Consider the following 16,601-nt stretch of genomic DNA (forward strand, 5'->3'; position numbering starts at 1 on the left):
AGAGAGAGAGAAAGAGAGAGAGAGAGAGAGAGAGAGAGAGAGAGAGAGAGAGAGAGAGAGAGGGAGGGGCAGAGGAGGGGAGCGTAGCTTGTGGATTACGAGTGCCGAGCCACCACGGGGACTAATTATAAATGACTATTAATTGCAATCAGAAGAGGAACCAGGGACGAAGCAATGAACGTAAGACCAAGCCGCGAAAAAAGGAAGTCGATTACGTCTTCATAAACGATAATATCCTGTCGAATTAATCGCGAGAGAAAAACTGTCGATAAAGCGATTCAAAAAGAGGCCACATAGATTTCAATTAACGACTCTCTTTGGCGATTCTTTTTATTTCGGACGGTTTACGGTTCCGCCGTGGGAAGCGTATATCGGGCTTTCACCGGATTATTGTCGGTTTTTGTCTTTTTCTCCAGGAATTTCAAAGTGTAAGCGATCAGCGCAAGCCGCAGAAGCGAAACTTCATAAAGGAGAAGCAGACGGCGACACGGCGTTATTGGAATTTCCAAAACCGGTAACCGGCTTTACCACTAGATTGCCCCGCAAGGAGGAAACCATCCAATCGTTCACCGGATGTCCTCCTTGCCTCCTCGCGCTGGCTCTCGCTCTTCTTCTTCCTCATTGTGCCGCTTTCACTCGCGAACACCAGCTCTCTCTCTCCTCGCCTGACTCCGTTCTGCACCCGAGTCGCCATGTTCGTTTTCGTCCTCCTTGCGGTTCTACATCAATTTCGTCACGATTGTCTCCCCCTTTTTATTTTCCGGAGGCCTAAAAGGCCGAATCACTCTTCTTCATCGGGAAACTATTCGTCCCGCGACGATTCTCATCGAACCTCGTTCCTCCGTCGTCGGTGAAAATAGCGCAGATAGCGCGATCGACACCCTGACAAACAGATCCTCTTCAATTTCGCAAACCGCTATCAACTCGCCGCAAAAGAAGCCAACAGAACACTTGGGTCTCTAATTCGTAGCTCGGAAAATTTTACCAGCATCCGAAAGACCCGGTTTCTCTTCTGCGCGCTTGCAAAACCGTATCTCAAATATGCGTCGACGATATGCGTCTACTAAATTTCAAAATGAAATAATGTGCGACGCATTGAACATTTTATTTACAACAGGACAGAACACGATACAAACAGTCTAACGGTTTAATTTCAAGTGCAGAGAAAGAATTTGAAGACTGTGCGATCACATTGTCGCGTCGGTCATCATAGATGATTAAAATTGGACTAGAATTCGTAAAATTCGTCTCTCTTCGCTCGATGAAAGTAACTTTGGCGTCCCAACGAAATATATACACGGAGGGAAAAATATCGAGTTTCGTTATATTTTCTAAAAACAGCAATATTTAGGAGTGCGCCATTTTTTTTATCGCGGACTGTATTAAATACTCTCATTACCGGACTGTAGTCACTCTGGATTTTATTGCGTCCTCAACTGTCTCATTTAAGCGTAAGGTAACGAAACATTTTCATTGATATCTTTTTTACCTAACGAATGAGATTCGCCATACTTAAATTTATGAATTCCTTAATATATTAATGAGTTGCAAATAGAGTAATCGATTCTCTGACGATCGACAAAGCTTTCGTTACCCGGTGACTGCGACAGAAGTTTTCGCGGTCCATCCAGTGTAGCCAGACGTTCATTAGCGATTTAATAATTTCCACGAATAAAGGTGATTAATAATTCCGGACGCGGCAGACCGCACCGATACCGCCGCGTTTTATTATTGCAACAGGTTCGGATCGCCGCGAAAGAACGACATCGACAATCTTGTTATCGGAATCGAATACACGCGTGGCAATTTCTGTATCCGGGAAGAAAACACGCGGATGCTTTCGGAAAATTAAAAATCAAGATAAACACAAATTTCCGCGGTTTATTCGTAATAGGACCAGAAATCTAGAATGAAATTACGAATGCGAGCCTGGTGTCGGGACTGCGTCGGAAGCGAAAAATCGAACGAAGAGTCTAAAAAATACAATTGTATGTTTTCAGTCTGGTGAAGAGTTCAGCAGACTCAGTGAACCGCTTCAAACGGTGGCCGCGGGTTATTGTCCCACAGATTATTCGGTGACCCAGACGACCAGCGAAGAAAAACTACATTCTGGTAAGTTGCCTGGTTTAATTCTCATTTAACTGCATCGGAAATATTTCAATCATACATATATCTCGTAAATATGCCGTAAAATATTTCGTCAAAATGAATAATTAACAAGTGAAAAACGATTTTTGTTATTACTTCAAGCGTTATTCATTTTATTTATTACATTATTATATATTATATTATATTATTATATTATTATATATTATATTATATTATTATATTATTATATTATTATATTATTATATATTATATTATATTATTATATTATTATATTATTATATATTATATTATATTATTATATTATGTTATCATTATTATTTTATTTATTGTATCAATATAACTTCCCGCTACGAAAAAAATAATCCCCATTGTGAAATGAGTTGAACAAACGTTAATTCCCGGTTAACAGGTTAGCCAACGCCTGTCACATTATAACGACAAGAACAGCGCGTTTTAGGCTCAGAGGAGTCCAAATGGCCCGGTATCAGTCAACTTAGGGTAAAAGTCACTGCGAGCCCGGTTAGATCAACTTGAAATTACTAGCGGCCCGAGTTCTATCGCGGGATCGAGCAGAGTCGCGAAGGGCGGTCCGTTCAGACCGCCATCCCCCAGCTCGGCACGATTTTGAAGTTCTTTGATACGACGTAACCCCGGAATGTCGAGACTTCGGCGTCTTGGGCTTCTTCTCCTATAAACACGCACACATGTCGCACACGAAGACGAATCCAGGGAGAGCGAGAGAGAGAGAGGGAGAGAAAGAGGGAGGAAGACGCACACCCGCTTTGGAGCACGTGCAGGATGTACGCGAACTACGTACAACGGGGGCGAAGAGAGAACCACCCCCTGAAGAGAGGCTGTCAACGGCAGGCAACCAGTCGAGTCAATATCTTTATATAGTCGCATCAAGGACGATATTATTTTCTGGTGCAATTACGTTTCGAGACGATCCCAGAGCCTCGAAAATCGTCGACGAATTCTCGACCTCGTTCTCCTTTGATGAAACTGAAACCGAGGCCTCTATCGTGCCAGATGTTGAAACAATTGAACCTTGTCAGCTTCGCTGATCCCGGTGCTGCGATTACAGCAGATCTTTGCAATTCGTTGCAATTTTTCCAGATGAATCGTCTAACTTGATTAGATCTTTTTTTGATTAATTTTTAAGATATCTGCGTCTAGGTTACTTGTGTACAATTGATCCTTTAATTCTGTGCAGTACTGTACATGCACAGTAAATTCTCTCGAATTGTCCCACAGCTTGTAAACAAAAATGGACAATTTCGGAAGCGGAGATACGATTGCACGAGTCTGGCGGCTCGATTTTTATAGTCGTCGATTCGAGCTACAATGCCCGAATCTTCTCTCCCAAATTGTCCATTTTTGTTTACAAGCTGAGGGACAATTGACGAGAATTTACTGTACTAAAATAATTAGAATAGTGCCACACAAATAATTAGAATGTCGAACACATGTCGTCAGAGATTGACTTTTCCGCCATTTGAACATCAAAGGACTTGTTGAATCGGAAGAATTAAATTCTTCTTACATCGATGCTACGATGCGCATACGTTGTAGCAAGTTCCGAAATGAAAGAGAGAGAAAGAGGGAGGCAACAGTTTGACCACTCCAGGGGTTAATTCGATGAAAAGTTAGCGGTTGTCCCGGTCGTCTCGATTTCGTACTTGAGTCAGGCCTTGACCCAGAAATCCGTCGGCACGGCGAGAAGCCTCGAGGCCGAATTCAATAAGCAACGTATTATCGCCGCAAAGAGCCCCATGGGGTAGTCGATGCCGGCTGTGTACCACCCCGGAGGACTCGCGCGCCACCCCATAGCCGGCGTCTGAGCACGGTGATTGACACTTTATATCTAACATTGGCATGCCGTGGTGTGAACCACCAGCCAGGATGGACCGCCTCCACCTAACTCAATCACAGCCTATAATGCTGCAATTTCTCTATCGTAATCGCGTTACGCCCTACCACCGACTGCACCCCAGCAGCTCCACGTTCCTCGACGTCGACGTCGTCGGCGGCGACGCCGACGACGACTCGCCGTCAAGAAATATCGAAACGCCGTTAGAATCGGTCTGAACGAAAACAACCCTCCTGATACCACCTTTCCGATGGCCTCATAATCGACCTTTCCTCGTTCCTGGCGAGAAAATCAATTCCAGGGGAAAAGGTTTCGACGGATTCACACCTGTCGTTGCTAAACGTAGGCGGCATTAGGCTTGTTTGGGAATAGTTAAAAATAACCTGGATTTCGTTCACCCTCGGACACACTGTTCCAGTGAATCATTCTTCGAAATCTGCAGACAGCGGATTCTATGCATTCGTGACAAAACAGATCAGAAGTGAGGCAGAGAAATCATTTCAATAATTTGAAAGTACTGTTGCACTATTTTTAGTTAATTACAATTATTTAAACGGATGCCTATGAAGCTCCTGTATCTCGCAACGCGCGCACAACAATGTTTATTTTCCATGAAAGTCGCAGTTACATGCGATCAACTGTTCAAGAATTTCCTTATTTAGTTGTTTCAATTTTGTTCGAGCTAAAAATTCACAGTTTTGTTGGCTATTTTGTAAAACTCGTGACCAATATTTTGACTTCTGTTAATATACAAAAATGTACAGTAAATTCTTTCTAATTGACGCTCAAATGCTACTCGTTTTTATAGCTACCGATTGCCGACAACTATAAAAACGAGCCGCAAAGCTCGAATAATCGTATCTTCTCTCTCCAAATTGTCCATTTTTTGTGGGCAATCTGAGCGTCGATTAAGCAGAATTTATACTGCATATGCGATGGATGCCGATACACAATTTATTGTGCATAATGTACACCCCCGTCCATAAGTATATGGACATTGACCACTTTTAATGAACAAGTGATATACAATATGAATTAATGGAAAAAACAAAGTGTCCACATACTTATATGCATGTCAATATATAACAATGTACACATGTCCGATTTTTAATTCTTCCATGAGTGCATAAACATCTGCAGATAACTGCTTGCTTAAAATACTCATTACATTGTTCGACGATGTTACTCGTCCACATTCTACAGAGTTTATGCACTCGTGGCATTGTTGTTTTTATTGCAATTGTGTCGCAACATATCGTCTTTAGAGAGGTCCGCGTGAAGCACCGGGCTCCGGCGAACGTACCCCAACAAGTTAGTGCAACACGATCGGCTAGTTAGAGTGGTAATCTGGCCTCGCATAGTGGGAGACTTTATTATCCAGGAGGCTAAGTAAATTCGATTCGTCAGACGAAACTGTGACTGCGAACAAAACGAGGTTACTGACAAGTGGCTACCCGTGGCGAATCCTAGAGGCCCATTAAACGGACCCCATGCAGCACGCACAGATATTTCTGTCGCGGTCTCTTCATTCTGGAAGGGGTTGTTTTCGTCACTGAATCATCCCCCTACTTTCCTCTTTTGTTACATCTTAGCGCCGCGATCGGCTCTTTATCACACCCTTGAGACCATCGTCTTTCATCGCGGCATAATGACGCAGAAATAATTTCGCGTGTCATAGGGCGCGTTCTACGGCTTGATTTACTATTGTTTCGCCCTAGTATTAATTATTGGTCGGCTGGAATGGCTCGAGAATGCTATCGGAAATATAGGCATTGTTATTTGATTTAATATTGTTTCGCCCCAGAATTGGACGAAAGTGTACAGTGATTTGGAAAAATCGTGGAAGTAATTTAATACCAAATTACAACGACTGATTTTAGTCATTATAAGTTAATAATTAGTTATTATATTATATTATTATATATTATTATCATATATATTATTGTGTATATTATTATATTATTATTTTATATATTATATATTATTATTATATATATTATTATACAATATTATTATATTATTATATATTATTAATCGAGATAATTATTCAAAATATGGACAGTATAAAGAGCAACTCGACTCGGGGTTCTTTCGCCCGAAATTAATTATTACGGGCAAAGCGGTTAATTATTTGAGAGGATTGGAAATACAGACGCTGTTGTTTCCTGTACAATTTATTATCGTGGAAAGTATGGGATTTCGAGCACGCGCGCGATATTACAAAATTAAATAAATTACTGTAACGTGTAAATACTTGCTCGGAATTAATTCCAGGCAATATCTACTTTCTAGTGTCGTTTCGGGTCGATGATGACTCACGGAACGGATGTTCACGGCGGAGCAATCATGCAACAATGTAAATAGGTGGGATTAATTTCGCGGCGGGATAATTATCGCCCAGTAACCATTAATCATTATGCGGTGCGCGCAAATTCGCGGTCCGCCATTTAATTTCTTGTCGAGCTAAGAAAACTGACGTTGCGCGATCACGAAATTATTATAAATCGCATCTGCTCCGGTTCCAATCTTTAATCTATTCGCCGAAAGTGTTCTTATCGACACGATTGCGCCCGTTTACGATAACAGACGTTAACTAGACGCCGCTAGATCTATCTATGTGACGAAATTGAGAAACTATTCTCACGTATGCGACAATTGCTTCATATTAGGTTGACAAGGATGAAATTTGTAGTTAATAATATTGCCAACTTTAACAATTTATTATTTGACATTGGCTTAATATCTTACCGTTCTGTTTTTTTTTGGAAAGTTATAAACAAATCTCGCTTTTTTAAAGAAATTATCTTAAGCTCTAAAAAATATTGAAAACTTTTTTAAAAATTAATTTTGATGAAAATGGAACGGTCGAAAATTCGCACTATTATGAAGTATGAGTTCTTACGTGGAACTACGAAATAGACGCGTGAAACATTAATAGTGTATTTGGCTCTAGTGTAACTGAACAGCAGACAGTATCAAATTGGTTCGCCAAATTTCGTACAGGTTATTTTGACCTCGCAAATGAACCACGCGGTTGCTCAGAATCAAAGGTTATCACACCTGTCTAGCGCAGGTGAGATCCGTTATGATTTTATGAAACCTGGCTCACCGATCACAACAGAAATATACTGCAACCAACTGGACGCAATGATGCAAAAGCTTAAAGAAAAACAACCTAGATTGGTCAACAAACTCCCATCTTATTGCATGATAACGTTAGATTGCACACTGCACAAACGACTGTGACAAAACTACAGGAATTGAAGTTGGAACTTATTCATCATCCTCCATACTCATCAAACCAAGCCCCCACTGTCTATCGCTTCTTCCACAATTGGAACAATTTTTTAATAGGAAAACAATTTAATTCCGACAATGCTGTAAAACTGGTCTGCCAGGAATTCATTGACTCTCGTCCGCCAGGGTTTTATATCACCGGCCTGAACACCCTGCCGCTTAAATGGCAAAAGTGCATAGACAATATGGGTGCATACTTTGATCAATAAAATAATTCCTCGTATTTGTAAGTTATGAAGCAACTTTACCTTCTTTTCTACAAATTTCATACTTGACGACCTGATATAAATGTTCGTTTACGCAAAATCCAGGCGAATGTTGCATCGGAACGGACGTTTAAAACGACGTAATTTTCGTTTCAGAGAACGGAATATACTCCGCGCAGGAATACAGGCAAGAACCCTGGCTGCAAGATGGTGAGTAGCGTTCGTTAGAAATAAACGTATTAGCTTTGCAATTGAACGTGAAATTGTAGCCTCGATGGTCGATAATTATTGACATAGTTCCGAGACCAATCATACCGACTGCCTGGATAGCTCAGTCGGTAGAGCATTAGACTTTTAATCTAAGGGTCCAGGGTTCGAGTCCCTGTTCGGGCGGGTATTTTTTTTTCTCTTCGATCATTTCACCATAATTTCCTTTTCTCCGCTGAAGCGATCGAGCGCCTTTTCGCAATTTCGGATCCGATCAAATCGCGGCGAAAATTGAAAATAACAACGGACAGAAACGTAAGAAAACGTCGTCGGATGCCATGCCTAACATTAAAGCATCGTGCTTTCCGATGGGAACAAGGAGAATCCATTTCTCAGGACGTGAATTCGCCATCGGGCGATTCGTAAATCTTCCACGAGGATTAGCGTTAGCCACAGTGGCCGGCCACTATCAGGAACATTAATTTTAATTACTTCGAACTGTAATGTAATGCACGATGGATGCAATGTAATAAGAACGTTAACGGACGGGGTTGATGCCAAGGGTTGAAGAAAAATCTATTCCGACCCCGCAGGGGGAACACGGTCGATCATTAGCTAAGATCCTCTCTCGCCCATTCCGTTTAACAATGAAACGCGTTTACTTTCCGACGAAATCGACGAAGCTTGCGGCGGCTCGAACGATCACGGCAAAAAAATAACATTGCATTTCCTCTGTATTACATTACAGGTGGCAGCTGCGAAACCGAGGACAGCGAGCAATACGTGCCGGAGTACCACCGTATGTCACATCACATTTCCAAATTTTTCGAAATCGGCTCTCGCCGAACGTGTGTATTCCCGTAATGGTTTTCCACCGGAATTGCCGGATATTTTCGATTTTCGAAGCGTTCCGTCGTAACCGCTCGGGATTGGGTAATTGACGCGACCCGATTACGTTAACCAGAAACTATGTAATGCGAAGGAAGCCAATCTTCGCGAACGCGGAAACTGCACGGAAATGTCTCGCGCATGCAATTCCCCTTCAATTTCGAAAGAAATCGCAACGCTCGAACGGGAAGTTGCGAATTTCTCCGACATGTGTACGGACCGCGCCTGATTTCATATAGCAGAAGCGAAATCCGGATTCGAGGAATGCAATTTGGCGCGCGGCGCAGCTAGGATTCTTCCGAGTAAACTCGCCCCGCGCAAAACGCTGAAAGAGCTCTCGTTCCTCAACGAAAGATTTACTTTCTCGCAAATAGCGAAACGCTTTTGCAACATTGATGCTTCTGTCAGAAGTGGAGAGAAGACGTTTTTCCTTCCTTTTTTGTACACTGTTCCGTGTTTCAGCTCGTTTATCGTCTCTGCCATAGCATTTTTCTATAGTTCTCCGCGTTTACGAAGTTCTCACTTTTGAATACGCGAATAGTATCGATCGGAGTGCAGTTTTTATGCACTTGCAACAAACATCGGTTACTTTATGCTCTATTTTTCGTCCATTTACGTACACCGTATGATACTGCGTTTTTCCTTAAATTTTCTTCTTGATAAAACCACTTTTACAAGATTCTGAATACATACATTTCGTTTGCATGTGACGAATGCAGGCTTGAATCGAATTGTTTATTCAGCGAGGTGGAGTACAAATATTTTATTCGAGCTTTCTTTCGAAACTGATCTCTCGGACATGTTTAAATTGAGCAATGCATTCAAACGTTGTTGTAAAATCGAATCAATTACATTCCTACTTGTATTAATTTTTTAATCGTTGCATCTAATTTAAATGTACCTTTAAATTACTGATTACCGCTGTTTAAGTTAAATCAGGCATTGAAACGTTCTTATAAAATCGAATCAGTGTCATCCTTACTTGCATTAACTTCTCAATCATTGCAGCTAATTTAAATTGCACCACTAGATTACTGAAATTCGAAGCATTAAAACGTTCTTATAAAATTGAATCAGTATCATCCTTATTTGCATTAACTTCTCAATTCTCGCAGCTAATTCAAATTACACCACTAGATTACTGAAATTCGAAGCTTTAAAACGTTCTTATAAAATCGAATCAGTATCATCCTTACTTGCATTAACTTCTCAATCATTGCAGCTAATTTAAATTGCACCACTAGATTACTGAAATTCGAAGCATTAAAACGTTCTTATAAAATCGAATCAGTTTCATCCTTACTTGCATTAACTTCTCAATTCTCTCAGCTAATTCAAATTGCACCACTAGATTACTGAAATTCGAAGCATTAAAACGTTCTTATAAAATCGAATCAGTATCATCCTTACTTGCATTAACTTCTCAATTCTCGCAGCTAATTCAAATTGCCCTAATAGATTACTGAAATTCGAAGCATTAAAACGTTCTTATAAAATCGAATCAGTATCATCCTTATTCGCATTAACTTCTCAATTCTCGCAGCTAATTCAAATTGCACCACTAAATTACTGAAATTCGAAGCATTAAAACGTTCTTATAAAATCGAATAAATCTCAACCATACTCGTAATAACTTTGTAATTACCGTACCAAATTCAAATGTATTTCTAAATTACTGAAACTCGATGTTTCAATGAAGTTGAACACTAAGGCGTTCTCATAAAATCGAATCAAATTCATCGTTCCGTACGAACATTTTAGCGATCCGCTCTTATCGAGCTCGGATGTAAAAGACTCTGTTTATTATACTCGATCGTGACCTCTTTGTATGGCGTGCACGGGGAGTACAGCGCGCGCGATTTTAACGATCCATGACCCTCGCATACGATTAGGTTTTATCGAGCGGCGATCGTTTCTTCGACGCGATGATCGACCGGGGTTGAAAGAGGAGGGCAGCAGGGGCGCGTGTCGTACCGGAAGTGGAAGGCGCATCGTTGCAGTGGCACGTGGGGGTGGGTCCGCATCTAATGGGGCCGCCGACGATTTTACGTGGCCGAGGGAGCGCCCCCGATAAATCAAACAGACTCCAGGCCCGTGGGAAGCATAAGTCGGAGGCCTCCGGCGATCATTGTATTTGCAAACATCGGAAGTTTACTTGCTGCCGGAGAGCACCGCCGCGTCTCGATTTCGACGAAAGAATCGTACGGATTTGTGTAATCGCTCGGACCTGATTCTACGCCGGCCTCGTCCACGTTCCTTCGATCCGCGATTATGGTAGTCGAATCATTAAACGTTACCGGGGGGAGAAATTCTGTTATAGTGTGCCTAAGAACTAGGCAAACATCCTTCGTATTCGTAAATGGTTAAATTCCGCATTCGTGGGGAAACTTTGCTAATAGTAGGATTTACCGAAGTAATTTTCCTTCCTTCGATCGCTTGCAAGAATTTTGCATTTTCACTTTGTTGGATAGTTTCGATAAATTGTCGATAGTTGCACTAGTTTCGCGCGACATTTTATGTCTGCGGTTTATTGAGTCGACCGAAATCTAGTCGGTGAATTATTTTTCAGTTACGTCGATATGATTTCGAGTCTTCGTTCTTGCTATGGACATAAACTTTTCTCGATCGCTGCAGCTATCGAGATTTCGAATAATATGAAGATTTCTTTAATATGAAGATTTCGTATGTCAAACGTTGTGATCGAATATTTTCGCAATTGACGCAAGCTTTGACAGATTGATAGCATAATAAATATTATGTACATCGTTGAATTATTCTCTATCTTTACTGGCACGATCTCGGTGCTCTACTCTTGCTAGAAATTCCATATAATTTATCTTTGCGCCTCGTGTGAAAACCTTAGTTTCGAGATTTGACCCGATATCAGATCGAACTTGTCGGTTTGACCGAAGATAAAACTACGATGAGCGACAACAAATCGCGATATCGATCACCCCGAAGCGATATGAAACACCGGAACAGGCAGGAAAAAGTTGGCTATCCCATCCGGTTTACCGTTACAGTGCTGCAACTGTAACAACAACCGGTAAACAATGCTCCGAATGAAAGTTTATGGGTAAATCTGGAGCCGCGGATAAACGTATTTACCCCAGGCACGATTCGTTCCGATTGTTTGCGCGCATATTACGCACACAGAACGGGTGGAGGCGGATCGGTCTCTCTCTCTCTCTCTCTCTCTCTCTCTCTCTCTCTCGTGGCCGCGGAACAGCGAATAAAATCAACGGGTGATGAGTAAATTTGACCTTGTAATATTATAAACGTAACATTACAGACGTACAATATTTGATGATTCGTAATTACACGATAAATCCGTAGTTTCGCTCCTTATTTGTCGACTCGCCGGATTCGACAGAGGAAAAGAGGGAGACAGAGAGACATAGGCAGAGTGTAGGGGGGGAGGGGGGATCTTGATAATACGTCGAGGGGAATATTAATCGAGTTTCTAGGCTATTTCAAGATAGCGTGTAACCATTTTTTTGGCTCCTAAAACGAGAATAACGGAGCACAGACATTTTCTTTATTGGATTAACACACGTAGACGGCACACGCGCGCGAGGGGAGCTGTGTAAGCGAGAGCATATAGACACTATCTGTCGTTGCCTCTGGCCGTTTGCTCATCTATTCCAGGCGTATCGAAATATTTGCGGGATTCGCTGAAGCCTAGCGAAAGATTTAGCGTAATCTTCTCTCGGTGAACGTTAAATTTCCCGAACTTTCTTCATTTATTAAACCGTAAATGATACCGTTGCTGCGAGAGACGGATAATTAGACTGCAGATCTTAGAACGGAATAAAAATGTCACGTAACAGCTGCCGAAACAGTTAATCGTTTCCAGGTGATAGCAGAATTTCATAATTTTTCTAACGATGTTCGCTGGGACGTGCTCCGTCTGTCTATTTCAGATATGAATGTGTTAATTTCGTCGTCTGAAGTTAATTAAGAAATCGGCTCGCGGGGACGAGGGAAGGGGAGAAGAATCGTATCGACTTAATATAAAGTGCCTGGCCGTGTAACACGATATCGATAATCGACGGGAATCTTCTGTTGAATCTTTCTTGCCGCTTTAAAAACATCAGCCCCGGGCGGTCCGCCGCCTTTTTTAATAAAGTCTCGATATTGATAGCGGATCGCTCCGAGGTTTCATTAACGGCTGGGGAAAGCGATTTTTCATATAGATAATAATCATAATTAGACCCCGGATTTGATGCATTTACGGCAGAATTAAGTGGACGAAGCAACTTACAAAACGTTTAAACGTTCAAGCAAACTTAGACACACTATATATAGGCCATATAAATAATATAAATAATATAAAAGCAAATTTATTTATATATATAAATAAATAAATTGGCTTTTTCCTTCTTAGAAGTTATTACAATAGAGGAATTTTTAATCCTTGTAACTATATGAAGAAAATGTTACGGCAAGGGGTTAATTAACACGTTGATTAATAGACATCCTTTTACCGAGACATATTAATTTCTTCGCAGTCCGGTAAACCGTATTTCATCGCATCTTTTGGGTCGAAAAGACTTAAACTTTGACTAACTTTAACTTTGCAATCTCGATCCCGAAATTGCTTCGACCATCTGGGATTTCTGGGCGGTCGACGCCGCGTTGACAAAAACAGTGGACTGTAGATGAATTTTCAGACGCCAACGTGAAGCAAGAGTCCGCGAACTGCAGGAGGATCAGCGACGCGAGTTACGCACAGTATCAGGCTTCTGTGAGCCATCCACAAAGTAGCACCTTCTTGGACCTGGATCCAGAAAATCGCTCCACCTGCTTCGGGTAAGTATCGCTCATCGATGAATCATTTGCGTTCAGTTTTTGAACATAAAACAGAAAATGTTCGATTCTTTGTTGCACAGGGGCAATAAACTGAGTTCACGAACGAACGAGCCTACGAAAAGCGTCTCTGTGAAAGAAGAGCCTGCGGACAGGGGCTATGGGGAGCCTATTGTTACAACTATACCCACGACGACTGCTCAGGACACTCGGAACAGTGAGTTATTCGATCATTTATTTATTAAACGTACAATTGCTCGCGTCAATATTTGAAACATCCCTTTAAGATAGAATAACTTTCTAAAACTGGACTTTTTAAAAATGACTTGCATTTTTTGAACTGTTAGAGAGACTAGCTTATAAAGCAATGCCTAAAATATTTTTGTTTAAATTGCAATTGATTGAAATGAGAAAGAAAATAATAGGAAAGTGTAAAAATGTGAGTTCTTTAATTTCTTTTTCGTCATTCCAAATAATAGCAAAATAAAGAGAAAATATTTCAGTCATCGTACAGTAAACTAGTCTCTTCGCCATTTAAAAAAGAATCCAAATCATTCAATTTGAAAAATGTTCTGTTTTAAAAAGTGTCCAAATATTAAAGCGAGTCGTTGTAAACATTTTTATAGTTTCGATAGTCGTAAGCTATAAAATTAGCAAAGTCCCTGCGACGCTTCAAGCATAAAAAAAAGATTGATGAATTTCGTTGCAAGATGATTTCTCGATCTATTAAACTGGCTCGCGGGAGACAGCGTCCACCGAGATCTCGATGCTCGACAAACCGAGCTCTGATTCAGTGATTCCCTCGTCTTAAACGTGCGCCATGACAAATCTCTTGACAATAGGTCCACGTGGCAGGGTGGTGCCCTACGCGTCCCATAAATAACTGGAGCACAGTGCTTGGTGCGCTTCCGTCCATTAATCGAACCCCGGCTCGACTCTTCTTCCGGTTTCTGTTCGCCGAACGTTTCTGTCACCGTTCCACGATTTTTTTCTCCCTCTCCGCTCATAATTAGTATATCAGCTTTCTGGGTCGGGGTACCGTATGCATAAAGCATCGCTGGCTTGATCCGACAACAAATACCGGGTTCAACGAAAACTGCCAGCGTAATCCTGGACAATATGCTCGTCGCCGGTGCACCGGACCCGCTCACGCGTGACTAAGTACACGTAAGTGAATAATTGAAGAATGCTTTCAACTCGAAAGCTACTGAGAGAAAGGGCAGAGAGGGAGGCAGAGGCAGAGAGAGAAAGAGAGAGGCTTGCAGAATCCTGCGAAAGCTGCTAAACGAAGGAAAGAGCATGGAATTCAGTCCCTGGGGAGCTGAGCAAGTCGAGCTTTCTTCGAGCTACGTTGTCGGTAGCAGAAGTAAATGTTGCCTGCAAGAAGATGGACCGATGTGCGCGACTATTAATTGTTAACACTTCGGTTAGTTAGCAACTGTTCCAAAAAGATTGAAGAAATAGCAAATTTTTTAAAGGGAACTAGAAAGGTCACTTCGACTATTCTTTTAACCCTAGAAAGATAACCATATGACAACATACGTAAAAGATAACCATACGCTTCAGAGGCGCATGCTTTTCTAAGGCGTCAATTTTATACTAACAATGGATATTTATTTAAGTTAATCTAGTCATTTTAAAGGTTTGGCATTATTGTAAAAATAAAATGCATTTATATTATATTTTTTTATATTTTAAGTAATTTTAAACTTAAATCACTAGACTTCTATGAAAAATTAACAAAAATCAACAGTCTTCGCAGGCGCCTCTGCGACGTAGGTTATCTTTCTCGGGTTAATTCGGCGTTCCCACTAATTTTTCGATTGCATAACAATGCGTAATAATGAATATCCTTGTACCTTTTTATAACATTAGCGACAAATCCATTATTTGAATTGAAAATGTTCTCATTAAAATTAATTTTGCCAACATTCTGTTAAAGAATGTAAAAGAATTAAATTTGGGTATTTAATATCCCACCATATATTCACTTTGTTTCTTGGAAATTATGAAACGGTATTTTAAACGGTATTTACGGTATTTTTCACTGCTCTTTATTTTATTTACTAATTTATGTCATAAATGCGTAAAATTCTATATTTAAGAAATACAAGCTGTCCTAAAAATTCCAGTAAAATTCGATTCACTTCTACATAGTGACAACTTACCGCGATGATTTCGTTGGACATCCTCTCTCGAAATCGAACGATCTAACAATTTATTACAGGACAAATAAACGACGCAGAATTCAAGTCCTTCCGTAATATAATATTCAGACACGATGCGATACCGCGGACGAATTTCCCAACACTGGATGAGACAGCAGCGAACGTGTTAAGTTAATGAAGTTGCAACAAGAAAAGGTTCCGCCGAAAGAAACGAGGCGATTTTCGTGGCAATCACCTAATCGACGTGTGGATAGAGCGCGAAAACCGGCCTGCTAGCTCATGCTTCGTAATCATCGCGATGATTAGTCTTCCTTTATTCACGGGCCACGAAAACGAATCCTTTAGGAACTGCCGTCGAGCTCGCCGGGCCGACACGGGCCGCCGCCTGTATACCCATTTACTTCCAAGTCACCCGGGAATTATGCTTCTACTTCTCTTCGCGTAATTCCTCCCTACCATTAAGCCGTTTCAATTATTTACAAGCAGTTTAGATTAATAATAGGATCGTACCTATCGCTGATATCGATACCTCTCGACACATATGCTGCGGCTCTATCAATTTCCTATCGGAGGGTGAACGGCGGTGCCGGGAAAATACTGTCAGCGAAGTGAACTGGCCGTCGAACAAGCTGTCGCGAAGCTTGGTCAGGTTTTCTTGGTCACATTCGCCACATCGATAGAAGATGGAATAAGACGACGGAGATTTGTATTCTGTTCGGTGTCCCTCGATTTCGTCGAACAAAGTTTTACGGTTTCGAAAAATGTGGTACAGTAAATGCTCCCTAATTCACGCTCAGATTGTACACAAAAGTGGACAATCTGAGAATAGTTACCGATAGTTACCGGTTATCAACAACTATAAAAACAGTTACAAAATTTTTGTGCGCAATCTGAGCGCCAATTAGGGAGAATTTATCGTAGAAGACTGCAGCTGATGCAGCTAACTAATAACGACGCGCTTAACTAATTTTTAGTTAACCTCCTGCTAGCCAATTTTACAATTACGAAGCCAGTAATTATGGTTGTATCGTATTAGTTGATCGTTCG

The 16,601-nt window shown here is 41.1% G+C and overlaps 1 protein-coding gene and 1 non-coding gene across 2 annotated transcripts in view; both read left to right on the forward strand.

Moving 5' to 3' along the window:
* The window catches only part of Ets96B, a 28,493-nt gene that overhangs the window by 4,270 nt on the left and 7,622 nt on the right, over window positions 1–16,601 (forward strand). The window contains exons 2-6 of the mRNA XM_076526557.1: window positions 2,001–2,112; window positions 7,639–7,692; window positions 8,438–8,488; window positions 13,239–13,389; window positions 13,470–13,603. Of these exons, the coding sequence (XP_076382672.1) occupies window positions 2,001–2,112; window positions 7,639–7,692; window positions 8,438–8,488; window positions 13,239–13,389; window positions 13,470–13,603 (502 nt within the window). The remainder of the gene's footprint in view (window positions 1–2,000; window positions 2,113–7,638; window positions 7,693–8,437; window positions 8,489–13,238; window positions 13,390–13,469; window positions 13,604–16,601) is intronic.
* Window positions 7,803–7,875, forward strand: TRNAK-UUU (transfer RNA lysine (anticodon UUU)). Its single transcript has one exon. It is a non-coding gene; the product is annotated as a tRNA-Lys (tRNA).

This window comes from Megalopta genalis, chromosome 15 (genome assembly GCF_051020955.1).
Source record: "Megalopta genalis isolate 19385.01 chromosome 15, iyMegGena1_principal, whole genome shotgun sequence".
NCBI lineage: Eukaryota > Metazoa > Arthropoda > Insecta > Hymenoptera > Halictidae > Megalopta > Megalopta genalis.